Source organism: Arvicanthis niloticus, chromosome 6 (genome assembly GCF_011762505.2).
Source record: "Arvicanthis niloticus isolate mArvNil1 chromosome 6, mArvNil1.pat.X, whole genome shotgun sequence".
Lineage (NCBI taxonomy): Eukaryota > Metazoa > Chordata > Mammalia > Rodentia > Muridae > Arvicanthis > Arvicanthis niloticus.
In genome coordinates, this window is record NC_047663.1 from 68,118,018 (window position 1) to 68,138,437 (window position 20,420).

The window sequence follows — 20,420 nt, forward strand, 5'->3', positions numbered from 1 at the left end:
CAGTCATACAGACAGCTAAGGCCAACTTCTAAAAGGGTTCTATGAGGGCAGCACAGAGTGAGTGGGGACATGACAGAAGGCCAGCTGGGCCGAGAAGTAACTTAGATTATACACAGGGGATGGGACCTCTTTGCCAGCCCAACCGTCCAACTCCTAGACTACCCCATGGACCATGGTGGACAACTAACACAGCTAATGCTGGGTGGGGAGCAGGCTAACACCTTGACTATTATCTTTGGAAACTGTCACATCACTCTGACCATTGTCTTATATATTCACATAGATATTTATTTTCCAATATGGCCTCCGATCTTTTTAAAGAGTCCCTGCTGCTACCAGGGTGAATGGTTACCACATGAAAAGCTCCAGGTTTCTCTCCCCTTGCTCAGCTGGCTTTCCTTTCCAACCATGAGAGCTACTCAGGACAATAACGATCTTGTCCTTTCCCTTTGCCCAACTATTCTCTGTCTTGTCCCCTCTGCTGCCATCTCTGAGGATACTTTTTAGTCCTATGGTCTCTGTCAATATTCCCATCATCTACCATCCTCCCTGTCTCAACCTTGGGCCCAGAGGGAAGCTCCAAGTAAAGACTAAGTTCTGGGGTAGCCAGAAGCTACCTGGGCCTCTAGGGATGGAGCAGTGCCCCACGAGATTCATGATAAAAAGGGGCTGATGTATGGGGAATTTAAGATGAAGTGGCATCTGGCAGTCTGGGGTCTGAAATCCCTTCTTACCTGGTGTTTGAGTAGCAACACAGGCATCAGATGCCTCTCTCTACCTACCCAGAGCTTCTTGGTTCCCAGGGTATGACTCTTCAGCCTGCTCTTACAAGGGCAACTATGCTATTGGGGCCAATTGAGTGTGACCCATAAGATGTTCACTTAGTCCTTATATCCTGTCATGTCTTACATGTATCCTGACATGTATCCTGTCATGGCTTCCTCTGACCACTGTCTCCCGCTGCTCTACTGCAACCTTAGGACATGTGCATTCTGTAGACCACAAACTGAGCCTCATAGTAGTAGCCGTAGGGTCTTGCAAGGGATTGCAATCTGAAAAGATGTGGTAGGAGAAGAAAGAAAGGCGTTGGGACTTGTGGCTATGTGTCAAGTATCCATCGTTGGGAAGCCCACTTTTATATCCATTGCTTTCTCACTGCTATGGCCCAACACCTGACAAGAGGCAGCCTAAGAGAAGCACTGACTTTGCTCATGTTTGACAGAGTGATTCATCCAGGCAGGGACAGCACAGCAGCAGGAGTGTGTAAGGCTGCTTACCTCTGAGTGGGTCAGGAAGACACGACAGGAAGTAGAGCTGGATCAGAAACCTTATCAAAGTGGTAGGAGCAAACTACTGATATGAGAAAGAGGCAGTGTGTTTTTGAGACTTCAACATGGACAGAGGAGGAAGATGAGGAGAGGAGGAAGAGAAGCAGAAACAAGCTCAGGACAGTCTCTGGGCTCCAAGGTAATGGGGTACATGGCTTGGCCCATGGTGGGGGGCAGAAAGACTTCTTGGGGGAGGAGTTTATTGGAATAATCCTCAAGTGACCATCCCCATCCTCAGCAACCCACCTCCTCCATCTAGAACCCATTTCTGAAAGGTTCTGCAGTCTCCCCAAACAGCGCCACCAGGTGGGGACAAAGTATTGATGCATGAGCCTGTGGGGGACATTCCACATCCAAACCATAAGTGCCTTTCAGGTGTGCTTCCTTACATTTCAGAGCATCTGGTCACCACCAGGTGCCTCACACTCCCTGCCAGCCACACCCACAAGAAATCAGGGGCCCAAGGACAGGCCAAGGAGTCAAGCAGGGTGCTGGGGGTTTCACTGTTTTTTAAGTTTTCTCTCTGAGCTTTTGCTTGGAGCCTTGGAGGCAACCTTGGGCACACAAGGATCCTCACTGAGATACAGGCTTTGGATAGCTCCGGCTTGCACATCTCAAGCCTCCCCAACACTGCCATTTAGGGGAGCAGGCTTGAGAATCAGAAGTACGACCTTCAGTGCTGAATTGCGCATTCAAGTTACCGCAAAAGCTTTGTAGAAACAGTAAGATTCATGATGGCAATACGGCACTCTCCTGTAAAAGGCTGACATTTCAATTGTTCTCATTTATATCTCTGTAACCAAATCTTCTGCCTCCTCTGCAGCCACTTTAAAGTATTTACTAATATCCATAGAGCTCCGTGCAGGCGTCTTAGTTTCTCTATGATATACAAAATCAGGCTGGGCTGTGTGACCCCATGAACATGAGGTGACTGTGCAGGAGAATGATGGTTGAAGTGTCCAGTCACCCAACTCCAACCCTCCCTCCAAGAGTAAGGTTTAAAAAAACACCAAAGCATCATATTTTAACGAGTTTTTTTTGTTTTTTTGTTTTTTGTTTTTTTTGCAATTTGTGTGTAATAGATTTTCAATAACAACCTGTAATTAGTTCATTTTCTACTATTCAGTTGCTCTGCACTGAGGCCATTGAGAGCTTCCAGCTGGGATCTTTAAAAAAGAAGGACTGAGCTTCAGACAATGCCAGGAGACACTGGGCCTCATAGTACAGTTCCAGTCCTTAGGAGTGAACAACTGAGATGAGAAAGAGGCAGCGTGGTTTTGAGACTTCAAGGTGGACAGAGGAGGAGAAAGAGGAAGAGAGGAAGAAGAGGAAGAGAGGAGGAAAAGCAGCAGAGACAAACCCAGGACAGTCTCTGGGCTCCCAGATAATGGGGTGCAGGGCTTGGCCCATGTGGGGGGGGTGGGTGAGAAAGACTTCTTGGGTAAGGAGTCTATTGGGATAACCTTGAAGTGTGGGGGGTAACAGCACACTTTTCCCTGGAGAATGCAGAGAATGTCAAGAATGTTTGAATAGAAGATTCTAGAATCATGTGCATGGACCACCCCAGTTTTGCTACTTGCTGAGTGTGTGACTTCAGGTTGGATACTTAAACTTCACTGAGTTTGTTTTTTTACCTGAGAAAGTGGACGCAGTGCACACAATGCTGGCTCATGTTAAACACTAGGTGTCTCTATGACTGTGAGAGCCCATTCCCAACTACAGTGATGCTGACCATACACAGTCCCTGAGGGTGGTGTGCTGGCTCTGAACCCATCCTCTAACCTGGCCTCACTGCGCAAAACCTAGGACTAAATGTCAAAGATGAAGCAAGATCTGCCTATAATTGCAGTCAAGTCTACCCTCTGTGGAAAACCAGACCAAGAGAGCCAGTTGGATGTTCATGGCTGTCTTATTTTACCACCTTGGTGATTGTGGGGTCCGAGGAGGTCGGTATGGAAGCCTAGGATGGCAGCATCCATTATGGATTCCAGGGGATAACATGTGCACAGCCGGACTCTGCCTCCCTTCTACTTTGTAGCAAAGATGGTGGAAAAACACGTGCAACTTCATGGTCCGTCTGATTCAGAGTTGCCTGGTTACAAGAGCCAGCCAGTGAGGTTATCAACACTGTCTCTTTTTCCTTTTCTGTATGCTTGGAGCCCTCAAGTGCCAGAGGGAGGCTTGGGTCTGATTCCCACCCTGTCAGCACCCTGGGATCCCTAGTGACCTGGAACGTTACCATGTGAAGCTCATGTGGCTGCTTAAAACCTGCCCCCCACCCCCCAATCCACGAGTTTGCTGGGCTTGCCCTCAGAGGATTAATTAAGCGGGCAAGTATCTTTCTAAAAAAAGTAGGAGAAACTGATAATGAATTTAAAGAGAAGAAAAAAAAAAAAACAGTCCTCATTTAAGCGACCTGTTTTTCCCCCCATGATCCCAACTTGAACATTCAGAAAAGTGTAAAAACATGCAGAATTGAGAAGCTTTGTGTGTGTGTGTGTGTGTGTGTGTGAGAGCAACTTTTAAGTTAATTGACTGTGAGGAACAGTCAGGACTAGCTTCCATCCTGCTTTCCAGTAGTCCTGTAGCCTGGATCTCTGCCACAGCAGGGACAGGTGGCTGTGGGGGAAGGAGGTGAGGGATGTGGAGGACACATGCAGAGAAGGCACTGTGCCTTTAGTTCCTAGGCCTGACTTTGATCTGGGATGTCAAAAGCAACCTGAAAACAATGTTTAGTTGATAGATGGAATGAGACAGGGAGGCCACCTTCATCTTTCACGCCTGTCACTGTATGGGATGGGTGACCAATGGGAGTCCTAGCTCAGTCTGATGGTCAGAAAGGGATGGATGCAGGGGTGAGGGAGATGGTTCAGCTGGTAAAGTGCTTGCTTTGCAAGCATGGGGACCCAAGTTTGATCTTAGACAACCCCCCTCCTTTAAAGCTCAGCCTGGTGGCACATGATTGAAATCCCACTCTAGTACTGGAGAGCAGAGATGGGCAGATCCCTGGGGCTTGTTGGCCAGGCAGCCTTGACTGCTTGATGGTTTCCAAGCGAGTGAAAGGCTCTCTTAAAAACCGAGGTGGTTTTTAAGAAACTATATCTGAAGTTGTTCTCTGGCCTCCACACACCTTCATGCACACACATACCTGTACACACACACACACACACACACACACACACACACAGACACACAGAGAGACAGAGATGGAGAGAGACAGAGACAGACACACAGACAGAGACACAGAGAGGCAGAGACAGAGAGAAAGATCTGATTTCATGTGTAACATACCTCCTGCACCCTCTTCCCAGAGTGTGGCATTCACTTACTTCCTAAAGTTAGAAGTGAGATGCAACCTCACCGTGAACTAACTCAGTTAGCAGGGCAGCCATGGAACCCCATGCCATAGCCTCTAACAGGCTGTGTGTGGCAAACCAGCTCAGTGGAGGGCCAAAACAGCTGCACTGGAAGGTAAGCTTTAGAAACCTCCCTCTCCATCCCCACCCCAAACTTATCAATACATGTCATTTCTGCAGGCTAAACACCCAGACCTATCATCTTACTGATTGATTGATTGATTGATTGATTGAGACAGGGTCTCACTATGTAGCCCTGGATGTCTGGAGCTCAGATATCTGCCTGCTTTTGCCTCCCAAGTGCTGGAATTAAAGGTGTGCACCACTACTCCCAGCCCAGACCTATCATCCTCGTTAGAGCTTCTGAGATCGCTTCAGAAGGCTGTGGGGCTGGAGTCTTGCTGCAGCCTCTACCCTTCCTGGAACCCAGGAACAAAACTCACAGAACAGAAGCTAGAAAATGAAATCCCACACACTGAAGTTCTCCCAGCCTGTCAACTCCAGCTGTTAAAACTAAATCTAAAATGTTGTTGCTGGGATGTGTAAGGTACAGCTGGCCTTCAGTGAGAGTTCTCGAGTGCCCACTGCTTTCTAGGGAAGCAGTTACACCTGTGTGTCTCATTTTAATTACTCATTTAAAACTCACCCAGCCACACATCCATCACTACAGCTCTGGGAATTGGTAGTTCCTATAACTTTGAAAAGCTATTGATCCCTGGGTGCTCAGAGCCGCAGCATGTCGGGCCTTTATAGCTGGGTTAACTCATTTTGTGGCTTCCTCAATGGCTGCAAGTTTACATTTTATTGCATATCTATTATTTGGGTTGGGCTGTGATGAATGGCTTGGCTGCCTGGTTCAAAACAAGTCCAAGGCGACCGCAGAATCTAATTTGCTTCAAGAATGATTATTATAAAGCTTTTCAAATAATAATCCAGGAATGGGAGAAGCAGACATTAGGGGGCACTGTCTGAAACCTATGGTAGGAGCTGAGGGGACAATGTGTCCCTTCCTTATAGTGGCTCATGTTTATATTGTCCTTCATTAAGGAAACCGCCTGTCTGTCTTCATGGGTAGAAGAGATGCTTGCATTTCCTCAGGAGCAAAGCCAAGAGCTTGCAGGTTGGCTCCAGATCCATTCCGGGGATCAAGGATGTGCCATTGTCAGCCACAAGGATGTGCCATTGTCAGCCAAATAATTAATTACTACTGTGACAAGCAACTTAAAGAAGGAAGGGTTTAATTTGGCTCACAGTTTGGGGGGATCATGGTCATTATGGCAGGGATGTCACAGCAGTAGGACTATGAGACACCTGGTTATATTAAACTCACAGTCAGGGAGCAGAGAGAGAGATGAACTCTAGAGCCCAGCTTGCCTTCCCTTTTTCAAGCAGTCTAGGACCCCAGCCTGTGGGATGGTTCTGTCCACATCTAGGGTGGGTCTTCCCAGCTCAACTAACCTAATCAAGAAACTTCCTCCTTGTCTGCCACAGGCATGCCACAAAGTGATCTAGACCCTTCACAGAGGAGTTAGAGTTTAGGCAGCTTTCCTGGAATGTATCACGTCTGTTCCTGGAAAATATCCACTTCCTGTTTGGAGAACAAATCTGGCTGTGAGCCCTTCTGATGCTGGGTCCCTAGTTCATCAAAGTTCTGAGGAACTAGTATTATCAAGGGAAACAGATGGAGAGACTAGTGACGAGCCAAGCACTGGGGTCAACAGGGAAGGTCTCTCTAGTGATGTTCGGGTCTACGCTTAGCACGCGTCTCACTGAATAATAATAATAACAGTAATAATAATAACAGTAATAACTCTCCCTATTTTGGGTAGCCTTTATGTGCTATAGATATCTGAGATGTAAAGTTTCTCACCACTGTGGATTTAAAACCACTGATCACTCAACTGTGTGTTTATAAAATCCCTGACTTTTTAATAGTCAGCTCTCTAAACATTTTTAAATTTCAAGAATCATTTCGGGGAATAAACTCTTGATGCTCCAAACAGGTACTTCTAGCAACAGGACAAGCTTACAAGTCACTCATGCTCTATCATGAACTAGTATCTGCAGATACAGGTTTTGTTTTCCTAGTTGGCATGGATGAAGATGTAAGAGACCAAACATGGTCTTTGTCCATCAATCAAAGCCTTGCAATGGTGGTTGGATGTAATCCTAGATACTAAAGATACTGTGAACTGGAAAGCCTTCTCTTTCCCCACAAAACCACACCAGGCACACAGGCAATTAATTACGGCTGGAAAAATCATTTGCTTTTCTCTTTTATGTCCTTTAAGCATGTCTTTTATCAGCCACAAATGTCCCTCTGCCATTAGGACAGAAGAACTGCCTCTTGGGAATAACCAGAGCTCAACAAATGTTGTTATTCTGCAGGGATATCTTCTGGTGAGATGGAATTCCAGATGAATGCTAGGAGGAAGGATCCTGAATTCTGTGGCTTAGGGTATGGCTTACATGTCTTCAGGAGCTTACACTGCCTCTCCAAGGCTGACCACCAGGCGCTGGGAGCTTGCAGGTTACACCCACAAGTACATCACCAGGCTCTCATACTACCCGTTCTAAGTAACCTTGATTATAAAGGGGCTTCTTCCATTCAGGGTAAAGCATGTTCTTCTGGTCTCTAGTGTGGGCCCAGCACATTAGCTGGCTTCCCCTCCGTGTCGGTCCACTGAGGTTAACATTCACATCAAGAAGCCCCACCTTCAGTTAGCTTGATAAAATCTCTAAGCAGGTCATCTCCAAGTGTTGCACACACCAGGGAGCCCTAAGGAGAAGCCACTCAGAGCACCCCCTCTGTTTTCACAAGAGCGAAAAAGCAAAGGGAAATAGCAAACGTTACCAGTATGATTAGCAAGCTGATGTAGGAAATGCAGAGTTGCACGGGAGGAAGAAGCAGTCTCTCACCTGAGACCATAGAGCTAACACTGAGCTCCTGCTTTTACTCCTGTAAACCTGCCCACTGCTTTCACTTCCTGAAACCTGTGCACATCTGCTCTTCTCCCTTGAGAACTGGCCACCTCCAATATCCTCTTAGACATCAAGTCCTGTTTGCTGAAGATCAAACTGTCTTAACTAGAAACCTGTGTATTTCGGCTTCTGTAAAACCTGCTTAGTTCAGGAAAAATCTCCTTCGGGGTTGAGGATAAAAAGACTTCCCTAAGATGGTCGCAAGATTACGACAATGCCTAAATAAAGGGACTCTGGGGAGTGTGGCGGTCATGGCTCTGGTGGGCCTTGCCCTTCTCTCTCACTCCCTCTGCCTTACTAAAAACCATTAGATTACATCCTAAAGCCAGCCACCAAGGTCGAGTCCATTATTTGGTCATTTTCTCCTCCTGATGTTGACCACAAAAGTCCAACTATTAGAGTATTGAAGTCCAGTAGTCAAAAGCCCCCTTTGGCTCAAAATTAAACACCCCATCGTAACACAAGGTTTCCTCTTTACCTTTATAAACCGCCATATACCTAATGTGCCACATCTGTCTTCTCTCTATCTAGAGGCAGTCCTTTGTCCACCAGGACAAATATGCCTCCTTCTTCTCCCTGTTTCCTCCCCCTTCTCCCTCATCCTCTGTCTCCAGTCTTTGTCCCTTATCCCTACCCTCTGTCCCTACAGGGCAAATAAATTTCCTTTGTGTTGAGAACTTGTGTTGAACACTTTTCCTTTCTCTAACCCTAAGAAATAGTTTGAATCAAGGCTGGGCCTCTTTAGGCAATAGCTAGAAGCTATAACAACATGTTAATTAATGATTATTTTTCCTGAGAATTTCTCATTAGGAAGAGTTGAGAGCCCCTACCCAACTCCAGCAGAAGTACTTGGGTAGGGACTAGTCCTAACTTCTGCCTGGCCATGCCTCCAGCATCTCTCTAGTCTCCCTCCAGGCCGGGGTGCCCAGTGGAGCTGGGTTACCTCATGTCCATTGCTATACTTTCCCCTGAATTGAAACATTGAGGCATATGACTCAGGAAGTAAATAAAACAAGTCCAGGAAGACCCTGAAACCCACAAGATTCACAAAACACCCCACCATGCCCAAGTTATAAGTAACAGAAATTTCAGGAGAGAGGAGACTCTCTGATAAGCCCACCTGCCTTCAAGTTCTACAGGTGAATTGTTGCCTGTGATCTGTGGGCTTTTCAGTAATACTGCCACTGTTGAGTCATCCAGGCTCCTTTAAATAATTCCAATACCTCCCTGGTTCACTAAGTTGAACTTGGAGTCATTTCTGTAGTCTGTCACTGATGCCATATATCTGAGGCAGATAAACATTTCTTCAGGTCTCTTCAGGAAAAGTCACATGAGTACAGTCAGAGGATTGTTACATCCCTAAATCCTGTCATCAGTGAGGAACACCTCTATGCAAAAGGCAGAGGGTTGGTGAGTCCTCTCCTTCCTACACATCTCATTTTGCCCTTTTCTTTTAGCTCAGGCTTGTACAGAACAGTTTCAACTTCTTTCACGTTTAAGCCAAATCCACCTGGAAGATGACTGAGGCCAAGCTTACGAGTCCCAAGTACCCACAGTCCAGGCTCCTGATGCCACATCACCACCACAGCACAGGACAGATACCTGAGGAACTTAGTTCCCACGCCCGCAGCCCTCCACAGATGTCTCACTTACGGAAGGCTGTGTAGAACTCTCTGAGGGTCAAGGAGCCATCGCTATTATAGTCATCAAATCGCAGGAGATCGCCTGGTGAGCATCTGTTCAGTGAACCATCCATATCCTGTTCCTTTAGCACATACTGTGAGGTCAGAAGAGACAAAGCCAGAGTCACCAGTGAGCTCAGCATCATGGATGTTCCTGGAAAATGCCCAGATCTAGTGGGGTTCAGGCTGTGGGAGCAGATAAATCCTGAGTGAAGTTGTCCTGTTGACACAGGCACTGCCACATCAAGGTCCCCAATGCCTCAGACCCAAGGGAATGGCAGAGCCTTCTCTAGGTTAGACTCAGGGATATAGCAAAGCTTCCCCTGGGTCCGTGTGCAGATGTTGACAGTGTGTGTGGACAATATAGACCCAGCCTCCTTTTCCTGGATGGCTGCAGCCTGAACTGCTCTCCTACAGAAACCCCCATCCCGATTAGCAAAACCTGCCTTCTGGTTCAGCCATTGTTATGGTTTGTATATGTTTGGCCCAGGGAGTGGCACTGCTGGGAGGTGTGACCTTGTTGGAGTAGGTGTGGCCTTATGGGTGTGGACTTTAATACCTTTGTCCTAGCTGCCTGGGAGCTAGTTTTCCACTAGCAGCCTTCAGATGAAGATGTAGAACTCTCAGTTTCTCCAGTACCATGCCTGCCTGGATGCTGTCATGTTCCTGCCTTGATAATGGACTGAACTTCTGAACCTGTAAGCCAGCCCCAATTAAATGTCCTTTATAAGACTTGCCTTGGTCATGGTGTTTGTTCACAACAGTAAAACCCTAACTAAGATAGAAGTATAGAATAGATTTGCCTTGCCTTCTCAGTTCAGATATATAAAATAAGCTGGGTTTCTAAGCTGTTCTTGGTACATCCCTATGGGAGTGAATTACCCAGCCAACCCTAGCTTTTTTGTGTATCTATATGCCTGTCCTTTCTTCATTCCCTCAGTGCCCCACTCAGGGCAATCCTAAAGCCTTGCAGGTTACTGCACTGGGAAGTTCTCAATTTCTGGTCTTGTTTGGTTTGAATCCCTCATTTTATAGATAAGGAAACAGAGGCCCAGAGAGGGAAGGAAGGGCCAGGCATCAGGTCTGTGGTCTCCCTGACTGTCAGACAGACCTAGGTGATCTAAGTGAGGAAGAATCTTTGGGGCTATTTGTCTGTCACTTGTGGTGTTAGTGGAGAAACAGATTAGAGGAGTGGCTGATTACAGGAAACCATCTAACAGCTGAATCATGGTGGAAACCCATGTCACTATTTGTGATGCTTAATTTCCATTGTCAACTTGACTAGAGTTGGAATTACCTAAAAGACACCAGAGGGCTTTAACTGAGGAGGGAAAACCCACCCTAAACATGGGCTGGGTACCCAGAATGAATAATAGGGGGAAAGAAACTGCAAAATTGCAAAAGCTGCCAAACATTGGCACTCATCTGTCTCTGCTTTCTGATGGATAACGTGGGGTACCCAGCAGCCTCATGCTCGTGTGACCACATTTTCTCACCATGATAGACTGTGTACTCCCAAACCATAAGCCAGAAAGAAACCCTTCTCTCTTAAGCAGTTTCTTGAGAGGTATTAGATCACAGTGATGAGAATAAGAACACACCACACTTCATCCCTATATCCACTCCCCTCAACTACACACCAGCCCTCACCACTGTTAGAGAGTTTACTCGCCACAGCACACTGCCAGAGAGCAGCTGCTGACCAGGTCTGTCTCATGCTTCTGTTGCTGTGATAAAAAGACCCCAGCAAAAGCAACTTAAAGGGAGAAGGGTTTTTACAGCTCTGGGGACAGAGTGCCACTGAGTCTCAGAAGATGTGGCAGTGGCAGAGAGGGTCTAATGACAGAGCTGTCAGGTGGCAGAGCCGGATGCTGGCTGTCAGGAAACATAGGCTGAATGGGAGATGAGGTCAAGCTACTAAGCCTAACTCTGTCCCCAGTGGCCCACTTCCTCCACCAAGACTCCATCTCCTAAAGATCTGACAATCTTCCCAAATTCTACCATTAGCTGGGAGCTCACGTTCAGACACATGAGTCCATGGGAGTGTTTATGTTTGTGCCACAGTAAAACCTGAGCCTACTCTGCCTTCTGTGTTCTTCCAGGCCACCAATGTCACTCCTCAGTCAGGATCCTGATTTAGGAGCTATTGGTGGACTCCTGTGGATTCTTCTGTGGTGATGGTTTAACTGAGAAGACACAGCCTCAAGGGAGATGCTACAAAGAAAATCAAGAGAGAGGAAATGATTTTATTTTATTTTGAGGGGGTGGAGGTAGAGGCGTTTTTCCTCTTTGTTTAACATTCCCAGCTTGGTCTGCTATATTAAAGGCAATCTAATGTGATAATGTTAAAAAAATGACCCTTCACCCAGAAGTGAGGGTGTTCGATAAAAAGGAGATCAACCATGATGCCGCAGATCAATCTTCCAAAGATGGAAATTTCCCTTTGTCTATTTCTACATTGGAAATTGATTAACTTTTCATAGGACCAACGAGTTCTTCCCTCAGGCGCCTCTGACTCAGTGTCAAGCAAGGCCCACATTAGCTGGGTTCTGCTTGGTGGATTTATGAGACAGACTTTAAATATATTAAATTTTAAAGAGGAAATCATAGTCCAATTACCATGCTTGTTAATGGCTTTAGGTGCCTCTGGCCACGTCTCTGCCAGGTTAGAGCAATGAACCCAAGAAGATCCGTTGGGAGCCACTTGGGCTTGTGTACCAGGTGCTCACAACTGCCTCTGCCCAGGGCAGGCTGATGTCACCTGCCCTGTGCTTCCTGCTCAGCCTGTGGTACAAGGAATAACAGGTGGGGTGTCTTCCTGTAGGTAATCATAATTAGCAAGTCCTCTGGGCTTTCTGAGAGCCATTCTTGTCAAATGAGGGCTTCTAGCCATGCCCTTTAGGGTCTTAGCTAGAGCTGAGGGATGAATAGCACTGACAGAGTAAGGGTATCCTGGCCTGATGACACTATGCCATCTGTGGGCAGCAGGCCTCTGGGAAGCTTGGGTTTGTGTGGTGAGCGGAACAGTCACCGGTTACTCGATTCCCTAGAGCTGCAGATTCCTCACCTAAAAACATCTGTGAGGTGGGACAGTAGCAGTCCTGACCTTACAGGAGAGGATGCTGAAGGAGGAAGGGGGGTGGCAATGATGACGATGATGATGATGATGGTGGTAGTGATGATGGTGATGTTGCTGCTGCCCACTGATGGCCACCGAGAACATCCTACGTGCCAAGTATAATGTTAAACGCGTCACATGTCCTACGTGTTTTTAGCACCATTAATTCTCATCATGACCCTGCGGTGATGAGGTTCACAGCTGAGAAATCGAGGCCTAGGAGTGAGGGGCCTCCAGAGACTCACTAGCTCATGATTAGCTTCCAAGCCTGTATTCTTGGCTGCTGTCTTACAGAAAAGGCTGTATTTATCCATCCAAGGCATTCTTAGACTAGTGCCTTTGCTGGGTGGACACAGGGCTTCCTACAAGCAAAACAGTTGGGGGGTGGGTCATTGACATTTGGATACCAGAGAGGAGAACTGTCACTGGGCAGAGACCTTGGGGACCCCCAAACTGGAGTGCCAAAGATGCTCGCTGCTGCAAGCACTGTTCTCCTTTGACATTTCTTCTGTACAAAAATGACAGGCTCAGAGCTCCAAAGACTAGTTTTCTAAGGAAAACACCAGTGGGCAGCCTCTTTGAGGGAGGCTTTAGCTGTAAGCCGAGGACGCATCAAAAACTGGTTTGTAAACATGTGAGGTGGCAGGTGGCAGGGAGACAGAATTCTGTGTGTAAGACATTCTCAGAGGTGCTGACAAGCTGTGAGTCCTAGGGAGGGTGGGGGAGGGGTCCCCTTGGCAACTGGTGACAGGGACAGTTGCAAACAACTGTCCCCACCATCGTGCTTCTTCACCACGCATGCATACAGGATCTCTCCACAGCTCCAGCTGAGTGCCATACCCACCTGAGCCAGCTCCAAGCTGCTGAGGTGGCCATTGCCATCGGTATCCAAGCCCTTAAACAGTGACTCCACCAAGAGGCGCTTCTGGGAGGCGAGGCTTTGTCTGTGGGTTCCTTGTTGGAGCGGCTTTCTGCGGCTCTGAAGTGCCAGAAGGACATTTTTGAGACGAGCATAGCCAGCCACGGTGCACATGTCACCTGGAAAGAGAAGACGGTTGTTATGTCAGGTGCACCCTGGGGGCTTGAGAGAATGTTCCTCCCATCAGTCCATTCATCTATCTAACACAAACGTTTGCTGGGACATTTCCAATGTGCAGTAAACAGGGCCACCATCATAGAGGGAGCTCCAGTGTCCATCTGCCCACCCACCCAGGCTACTGATATTAAAGCCAGATATCGTATACCAATAATATATGAACCAGACAGAGTCAGGAAAATTTTTCCAGTGGAATTTGCAGCTGTTGTCCCACGGTGCAAGGAAAGTCAGCCCCAATTCTATTCTGTCACAGTCTGCTTTTTGTCTTAATCCTATTTTAAAGGCTGCTTTTGAATCCTTGGCCTCATAGATTAGGGAGTTTTAGTTAACAGGGCTAATAATCCCTGCTTAAGGTAATTAGGTACACTCCCAGAGCTGGGTTACTTGAAAACAAACATGTGTACACAAGTCCATGACCAAGAAACAAAAGGAAGCTTTAGGAGATTAAACCGAGCACACAGCCCATCAGTCTTAGGCCTTTTATCACGGCTGTGCTTGCTGAATGCATCGACATTGCATGGTTCTTTGGCAAATGAGGCCTGTGATGCACTGTGACATGACATGGTTTATCTTGCTGGTGCCGGGGCCACCATACAGGGCGCAGCCAGTAAATAGGGGGCTGTAGGGATGTCACAGAGCTCCTTCAGATCTGCCTCCCCACCTGGCCTTGTTGAGACTGGGGAATGCTGCTGTGGGATCCCCACCCTCCATTCCACAGGGAAAATCAAGGAATGCTAGGTCTGGACTGTCTGGAGTCAGGGCCTCTTCCCTTAAATTCTAATTCCAGTTGAAGGCCAGCCGGATAGTGAACAGGCTTGAGTTTGGGGACCCCTGGCTTTGTGAGTTCCAGCTCTGCTGCTTCTGGGTTGTGTAACCTGGGAAAAGTTACACAGGCCTCAGTGATTTTATCTGAGAAATAAGATAACAGTGAATCCCACAGGGGGATATTATAAGGGTTAATTAACATGGTTGTACACATCTTTAGTCTGAGCTAAGGCTCAGTGATTGACAGCTACTCTCTCACTTTCAGTTGTTGGAACCACGATGGGGAGAGCACAGGTCACGTGATGAGCTGTTTTTTTTCTCTCCTGCCCTCCCTCTCTCATTGGAGAAGCCCAGATGGCCCAAATACCCTTCCCCACACTTGTTTGTGTTTCTAGATTTTCTTCCAATTTGGGGTCAATTGATTCTTGTCAGAAACAAATGCTCATTACTATTTCCTTTGTGTGTTTATTTAGAAGAAAAAAAATCAATTGCTGTGTTCAATATAATCAAATCTATTTGTTCCCTGGGAGTCACCATGCTCGGTAGTGGGGCTCCCTCCCATCCCCCCTGGCCTGCGCATATCCCTCTCATGCCTGGCAGGTAATTCATTTCGGAGAGCTCCTAGGATCCACAAGCTGGTGTACCCCATCTTTAGATCTTCATGGCTGTGGATTACTGAGCATGGCCTCCATACCCTGGTCTCATGGCAAAGCCAATATGGCTGGGAAGAATGTGTCTGGTGGCTGGATTTCTTTTTTCTTTCCCAAAAAACTATGTTTTGGGGAAAGAGGATGGTCTTCTCTGAGTCAGCCCATCACCCCTACCAAAGAGGGTAAAATCTGGTGCTGGCAAACGGAGCAGAAATAAGGGGGGGGGGGGGGCAGGCAGAGTGAGAGTAGGAGGGTATCTGTTAGGGTGGGCGCTGGCGGAAGTGTTCATCCATGTGGAGGCCATGCATAAACTGGAGGCGCTGTTGTTTCCCTGGGGACAAGCACCTGCACTACATACTGGGAAGCTGGTGTCTACAGGGACTAAGGTAGCGTCAGTAGAAGGCCTCCCTCAGACTTGCTGGTCAGTGATGAACATTCTGAGAGCCTGTGACACTAGGGCCACCTGAAGGTCAGATCAGGCAGATCAGATGGGGAGTGGAGTATTAGGCTTACTGGTCCCCCACCCTTTGCATAGGTTCTGTGCAATAGCTAGACAACCCCATGATGGCTGCTGCGGAGACCAGGAGGTGGCCCTGGGGACTGTGGTAACTTCTCAGGCTCTGCTCTTTTACCAAATCCTAAAGTTCTTTAGGCTGTGGATACAACTTAATTGGTCAAGTGTTTGGCTAGACTGCAAGAAGCCCTGGGTTCAATTGCCTGAATTGCATAAAACGGGGAGTTACACTTCATGCCTGTTACCCTGAAAAATCCCAAGGTGGAGGCAGGAGGATCAGAATCTCAAGGTCATAGCAAGTTTGAGTCCAGCCTGGGTTATATGAGACCATGTCTCAAAAAAAAAAAAAAAAAAAAAAAAAAAAAAAAAAAAAATCCATACTGTTGCTCTGTAAACTCAGAGGCTTTTGTCCTGTGTCTAGAAGCCAAGCTGGGGGTCCGGTTAAGTGACCTGAGTCTCCAGGGTCAGTGTCCTGTGCTGCCCAGGCCGTATTGCTCCCATTTGTGTGGCAGTATGTATTGACACTCTGTGTGGGCGTGCTAAGGTTTTAAGAGTGTCTTAAGGAGTAGGAGATCAGTTAAGGGGAGGGAGGAGCGGAGCAGAGGCTCAGACCTGCTGTGTGCGAGCCATGCTATGGAGGGAGCAAAGGGAAAGGCGTGGCATACAAAGTGCACTGAGCATCTGGAGGCCAGTGGAGCTAGAAAGAGTCACTCACGGGCCTGTGGACACCATCAGGGCAGGAGAGGGCAGATGGTCCATCTCAGAAGGACAGAGAGGCCACAGGATGGTGTGGGAGCCAGGGCAGGGATCCAGGCACAGCACCCTGATGTTCCCAACTCTTGTCCATCCTTCCCTTTCCTGAGGATTTGTCCCACCATCCACCAGTCCTCTGCAGTGCTGGGGACCGAACCCAGGGTCTTGTGAGCACTAGGCAAATCATGCTCCTACTGAGTTACACTGAGTTTCTGGCAGAGAGTCTTATATCTCTCTTCGTCCAAAGCCATATTTCAAGTGAGTGGCATGGAGAAGTCCGCCTAGACTCAAACCATTACATCATCTGCCCAGAGTCAACTGAACTCTTCTAGGCCTGCCCCCAACCCCACACGTTAGGAAGATCTGAGGACACAGCAAAGAAAACCACTCAGGTGTAGGGAGTTATGCATCTGTGGAGGCCATCAATTTAGTGTCTGTGGTCTACCCTCTGTTCCTAGGGACACACTTGATGCTTCTGCAAACATGCCTTCCAGGTGGCTCCGTGCCACCATTCCATGCTATGTTCCAGCCTTGCAGTTCAGTCTCAGGGTGAGATCTCCTCCCGGAGGCATGCTTGATCCCAGGATAGCTCTTTCTCAGGGGTGTGTACTTCATACTGTCCCCTTTCATGGAGACAGCTAGAAGTGGCTCAACCACACCAGGGCATTGCACACTCTTGCAACTCCCAGACCTGTCTACCTGAGGCTCCAAACTGTGTTTCTAAACTATTTAGTTATCACATGCCAACCTGAGTCCCATCCCTGGGTCCTGAAGAAAGGTGGAAAGAGAGAAACAAGTCCACAAAGTTGTCCCCTGACATCCACATGATAAAAAGATGATGTACCAATTGAAGAAATAAGCAGGTATGCACATGGATGAATAAATAAAATCAAGACAGGGGAGGGAACCATAGTACCCAGGAGTCAGGAGAAGGAGGATCACCACAAGTTTGAGGCCAGCCTCGGTTATACAGTTTCTTGTCAGCAAGGGATATGGAGTGAGAGATCATACTCAAAAAGTAAGAAACAAAACAGAACAAAATAAATAAAATCAATCATCTATATTCATCGACTCTTTGCACCTAATGTCAACATAGTTGACCAGAGGCTATGCCAGCCTCTGCCTAGGGTTCCTGGAAGGGAGAACATGTGACATCTTTGGGCCAGGTCAGGGACAATGTGTTAGCCTGGGCTTAAACCCACTGGCTCCTTGAAGGGTAAGGTTCCTGGAGGATTACAGGCTTGGGTATTGACTACACACCCCTCTTCAGTCCATTGCCAAGGCTTCTTGGGCTAGCCTGGGGCAGTGGAATTTCAGAACATAAATGTTACAGGCTGCTGAACTTTGTCCTGTATGATGCTTCATCTTCATTGTCAAACTGACAGGATTTAGAATCACTCAGGAGAGATACTTCTGGGGATGTATCTGAGGGAGTTTTCAAAGAGTTAAACTCTGAATGGGGGGTAGCACTATCCCATGGGCTGGGGCCTGAATAAAAAGGAAAAAAAAAAAAAGGAGAAAGCCAGCTGAGTCCCAGCATCCACCTGTCTCTGCAGTGTGGATACAATGTGACAGGTACCTCATGTTCCTGTCCCTGTGCCTTCCACACCATGATGGGCATACCTTCAGACTGTGAGCCTAAATCACTTTGTCCTTCCGTAATTCAATCTTGTCTCAGCAATGAGAAAAGTAGCTAATGTAGCCAACACCAACAGCTCTTATGATTACTACCTAGAGAGCCTGAGGACCACCTAAGCTTGACAGGGGTGGGGGAGGCCCTACCTAGGTCTTTAATATCTTAGAGCATCATGACATAACAACATGATAGGACTTTGCTAGTGCATATGGTCACTCAGGCCTGAGGTGTCCTTCTAATGACACTGGCAGGTTGCCCCCAGTGAGGAGGGATGTAGCTCATTCATTTTTGTCCCCTTCTCTGAGATAACTGACAACTAATGCTATGCCTATAGACCCATGGAATGAGGAAGCCATCTTGGATAATTTCCCCCTCCCTTCCTTGACCCAGGGCTGTTTTCACTCTGGGACCTCTCAGCACCTGATTGGCTGTCAGAAAGTACCCAAGCCACTTCCTGCCAGGCTTAGGGTCCCCCACACAGCAGAAGTTGTCCAGTTAGTTCCAGGATCCTCCTGCCTCTAGACCAGGCTTTCTTTGGTGGATAAAATATTGATCAGCGGACTGAGGAGCCCAGAGTGTGTCCCTATTTTCCTGTCAGAACTTGGTAATGAACTGCATTTATCAAGCCCGTTCTCCATGAGAAAGGTCAGTTGCAGATCTGGCTAAGTTGTCATGACACCTCATTAATCTGGCTCCCTCAATAATTGTCCCTCTTTGAAGACTCTAAAGTGTTCCCATTCTGGCCTCGCTCCCTCTGCACCGAGGGAGATGGTCATAGCAGGAGCGCAGACTGAGCCACATTTAATATTTTGAGCAGAGGGGAGAGGTAGCAGGAGTTGCCTCCAGAATTAAGTGTCCGTCAGAGGGATACTTGCTACTGTGAGACAAAGGGAGGCAGGGGAGGAACTGTGAATAGTCCATCAGTCATGTGACCTCTGCCAGACTGGGCCTCAAAGGAACTGTCTTCATTCCCTGGCAGGTGAAGTTCCATTCCTGGGAGTGGGAGGGGTGGGTGGACTCCCGAGGGTCAAGGGGAGGACAGCAAGGTAAGAAGTGGGTGAGGCAGACAGGCAGCAAGAAGCCCGTGTTCTAAGAGTGCATGCATGGACATGGAGAGGAGTGTGTGAATGTGTGAGATGTGTGTGTATGATGTTTATACACATGTATGTGAGTGTGTGATATGTAGGTGTGATGTGTGGGCATGTGTGTGTGTGATGTGTGTGTGCATGTGTGTATGTGTGCATGCATGCATGCGAGTGTGTGATGTGTGTGTGATATGTGCATGCATGCGAGTGTGTGATGTGTGTGTGATATGTGCATGCATGTGAGTGTGTGATGTGTGTGTGATATGTGCATGCATGCGAGTGTGTGATGTGTGTGTGATATGTGCATGCATGCGAGTGTGTGATGTGTGTGTGATATGTGCATGCATGCGAGTGTGTGATGTGTGTGTGATATGTGCATGCATGCAAGTGTGTGATGTGTGTGTGATATGTGCATGCATGCGAGTGTGTGATGTGTGTGTGATATGTGCATGCATGCGAGTGTGTGATGTGTGTGTGATATGTGCATGTGCATGCGTGTGATGCACATGTGTGCCTGCATGTGTGTGCTTGCAGGTATGTGTGAGTGTGTGTGAGTGTGTGTGATATGTGTGTGCATGTGTGTGATGTGTGTGTCATGTGTGAGAGATGTGTATAGGTGGATATGATGTGTGCATGCATGTGTGCGTGTGATGATTGTGTATGTGCATGTGTGTGTATATGTGTGTGAGTGTGTGTGTGTCATGTGTGCATGCATGCCTGTGAGTGTGTGATATATGTGTGTGTGCATGTCAGTGTGTGATATGTGTGTGCATGCATGTCAGTGTGTGCGTGTGTGTGTGTGTGTGTGTGTGTGTGTGTGTGTATGATGCTGTCTCCTTCTTGCTCACTGCAGCTATTTTCCCTCAGGCCCTTAGTGACCCCACCCTCCACCTCCTTTTCCACCATACTTGGCTCTGTCTAACCAGGCTCCTTCCTTTTTGCCCCACTTCTCCCTCCTGGCCCTTCCCTAGCCTTTCATTGAGTACTTACACATCCTCTGCTAACCAGCATCCCCCTGCTGGCCTGGTTTGCAGGCGCAAGCCCAGCACCTGACCTACCACCTGCACCTGGGAGTTAGGGTTAAACATCTGTTAACTTTACCACTGCAGTTTCTTCCGTGGGGGAGGGAGGCAGAGGGGCATGGATAGTGTGTGTCACAATGGTAGGGGAAGGGTGGAAATCTGAAGATGGTGGGCCCAGTTCTCCATCATGTCAGCTCTCTGAGTGCAGTGTGGATGCAGGGGAATGTCTCCCGAGTGTGGGGCTTGTGGCTTTGTTCATAGGCAATCAAGCTTTCCTAGGATTGACAGGGCCTATATGCCTTACTGCACCCAGGGGACACCCCAAAGCCCTATAGAATTATATATATATATTCAATCACATCTTTGATGAGATGGGTTGTACCCTCAAACTGTGACCAAAATAAACTCCTTCTCCCTTAAGTTGCTTCTTGTC

General features: G+C 47.7%; 1 protein-coding gene across 1 annotated transcript in view; it reads right to left on the bottom strand.

The window, feature by feature from the left end:
* The window catches only part of Fstl4 (follistatin like 4), a 417,547-nt gene that overhangs the window by 101,373 nt on the left and 295,754 nt on the right, over positions 1–20,420 (bottom strand). The window contains exons 5-6 of the mRNA XM_076936861.1: positions 13,311–13,504; positions 9,320–9,443 (exon numbers count right to left, since the gene is read on the bottom strand). Of these exons, the coding sequence (XP_076792976.1) occupies positions 9,320–9,443; positions 13,311–13,504 (318 nt within the window). The remainder of the gene's footprint in view (positions 1–9,319; positions 9,444–13,310; positions 13,505–20,420) is intronic.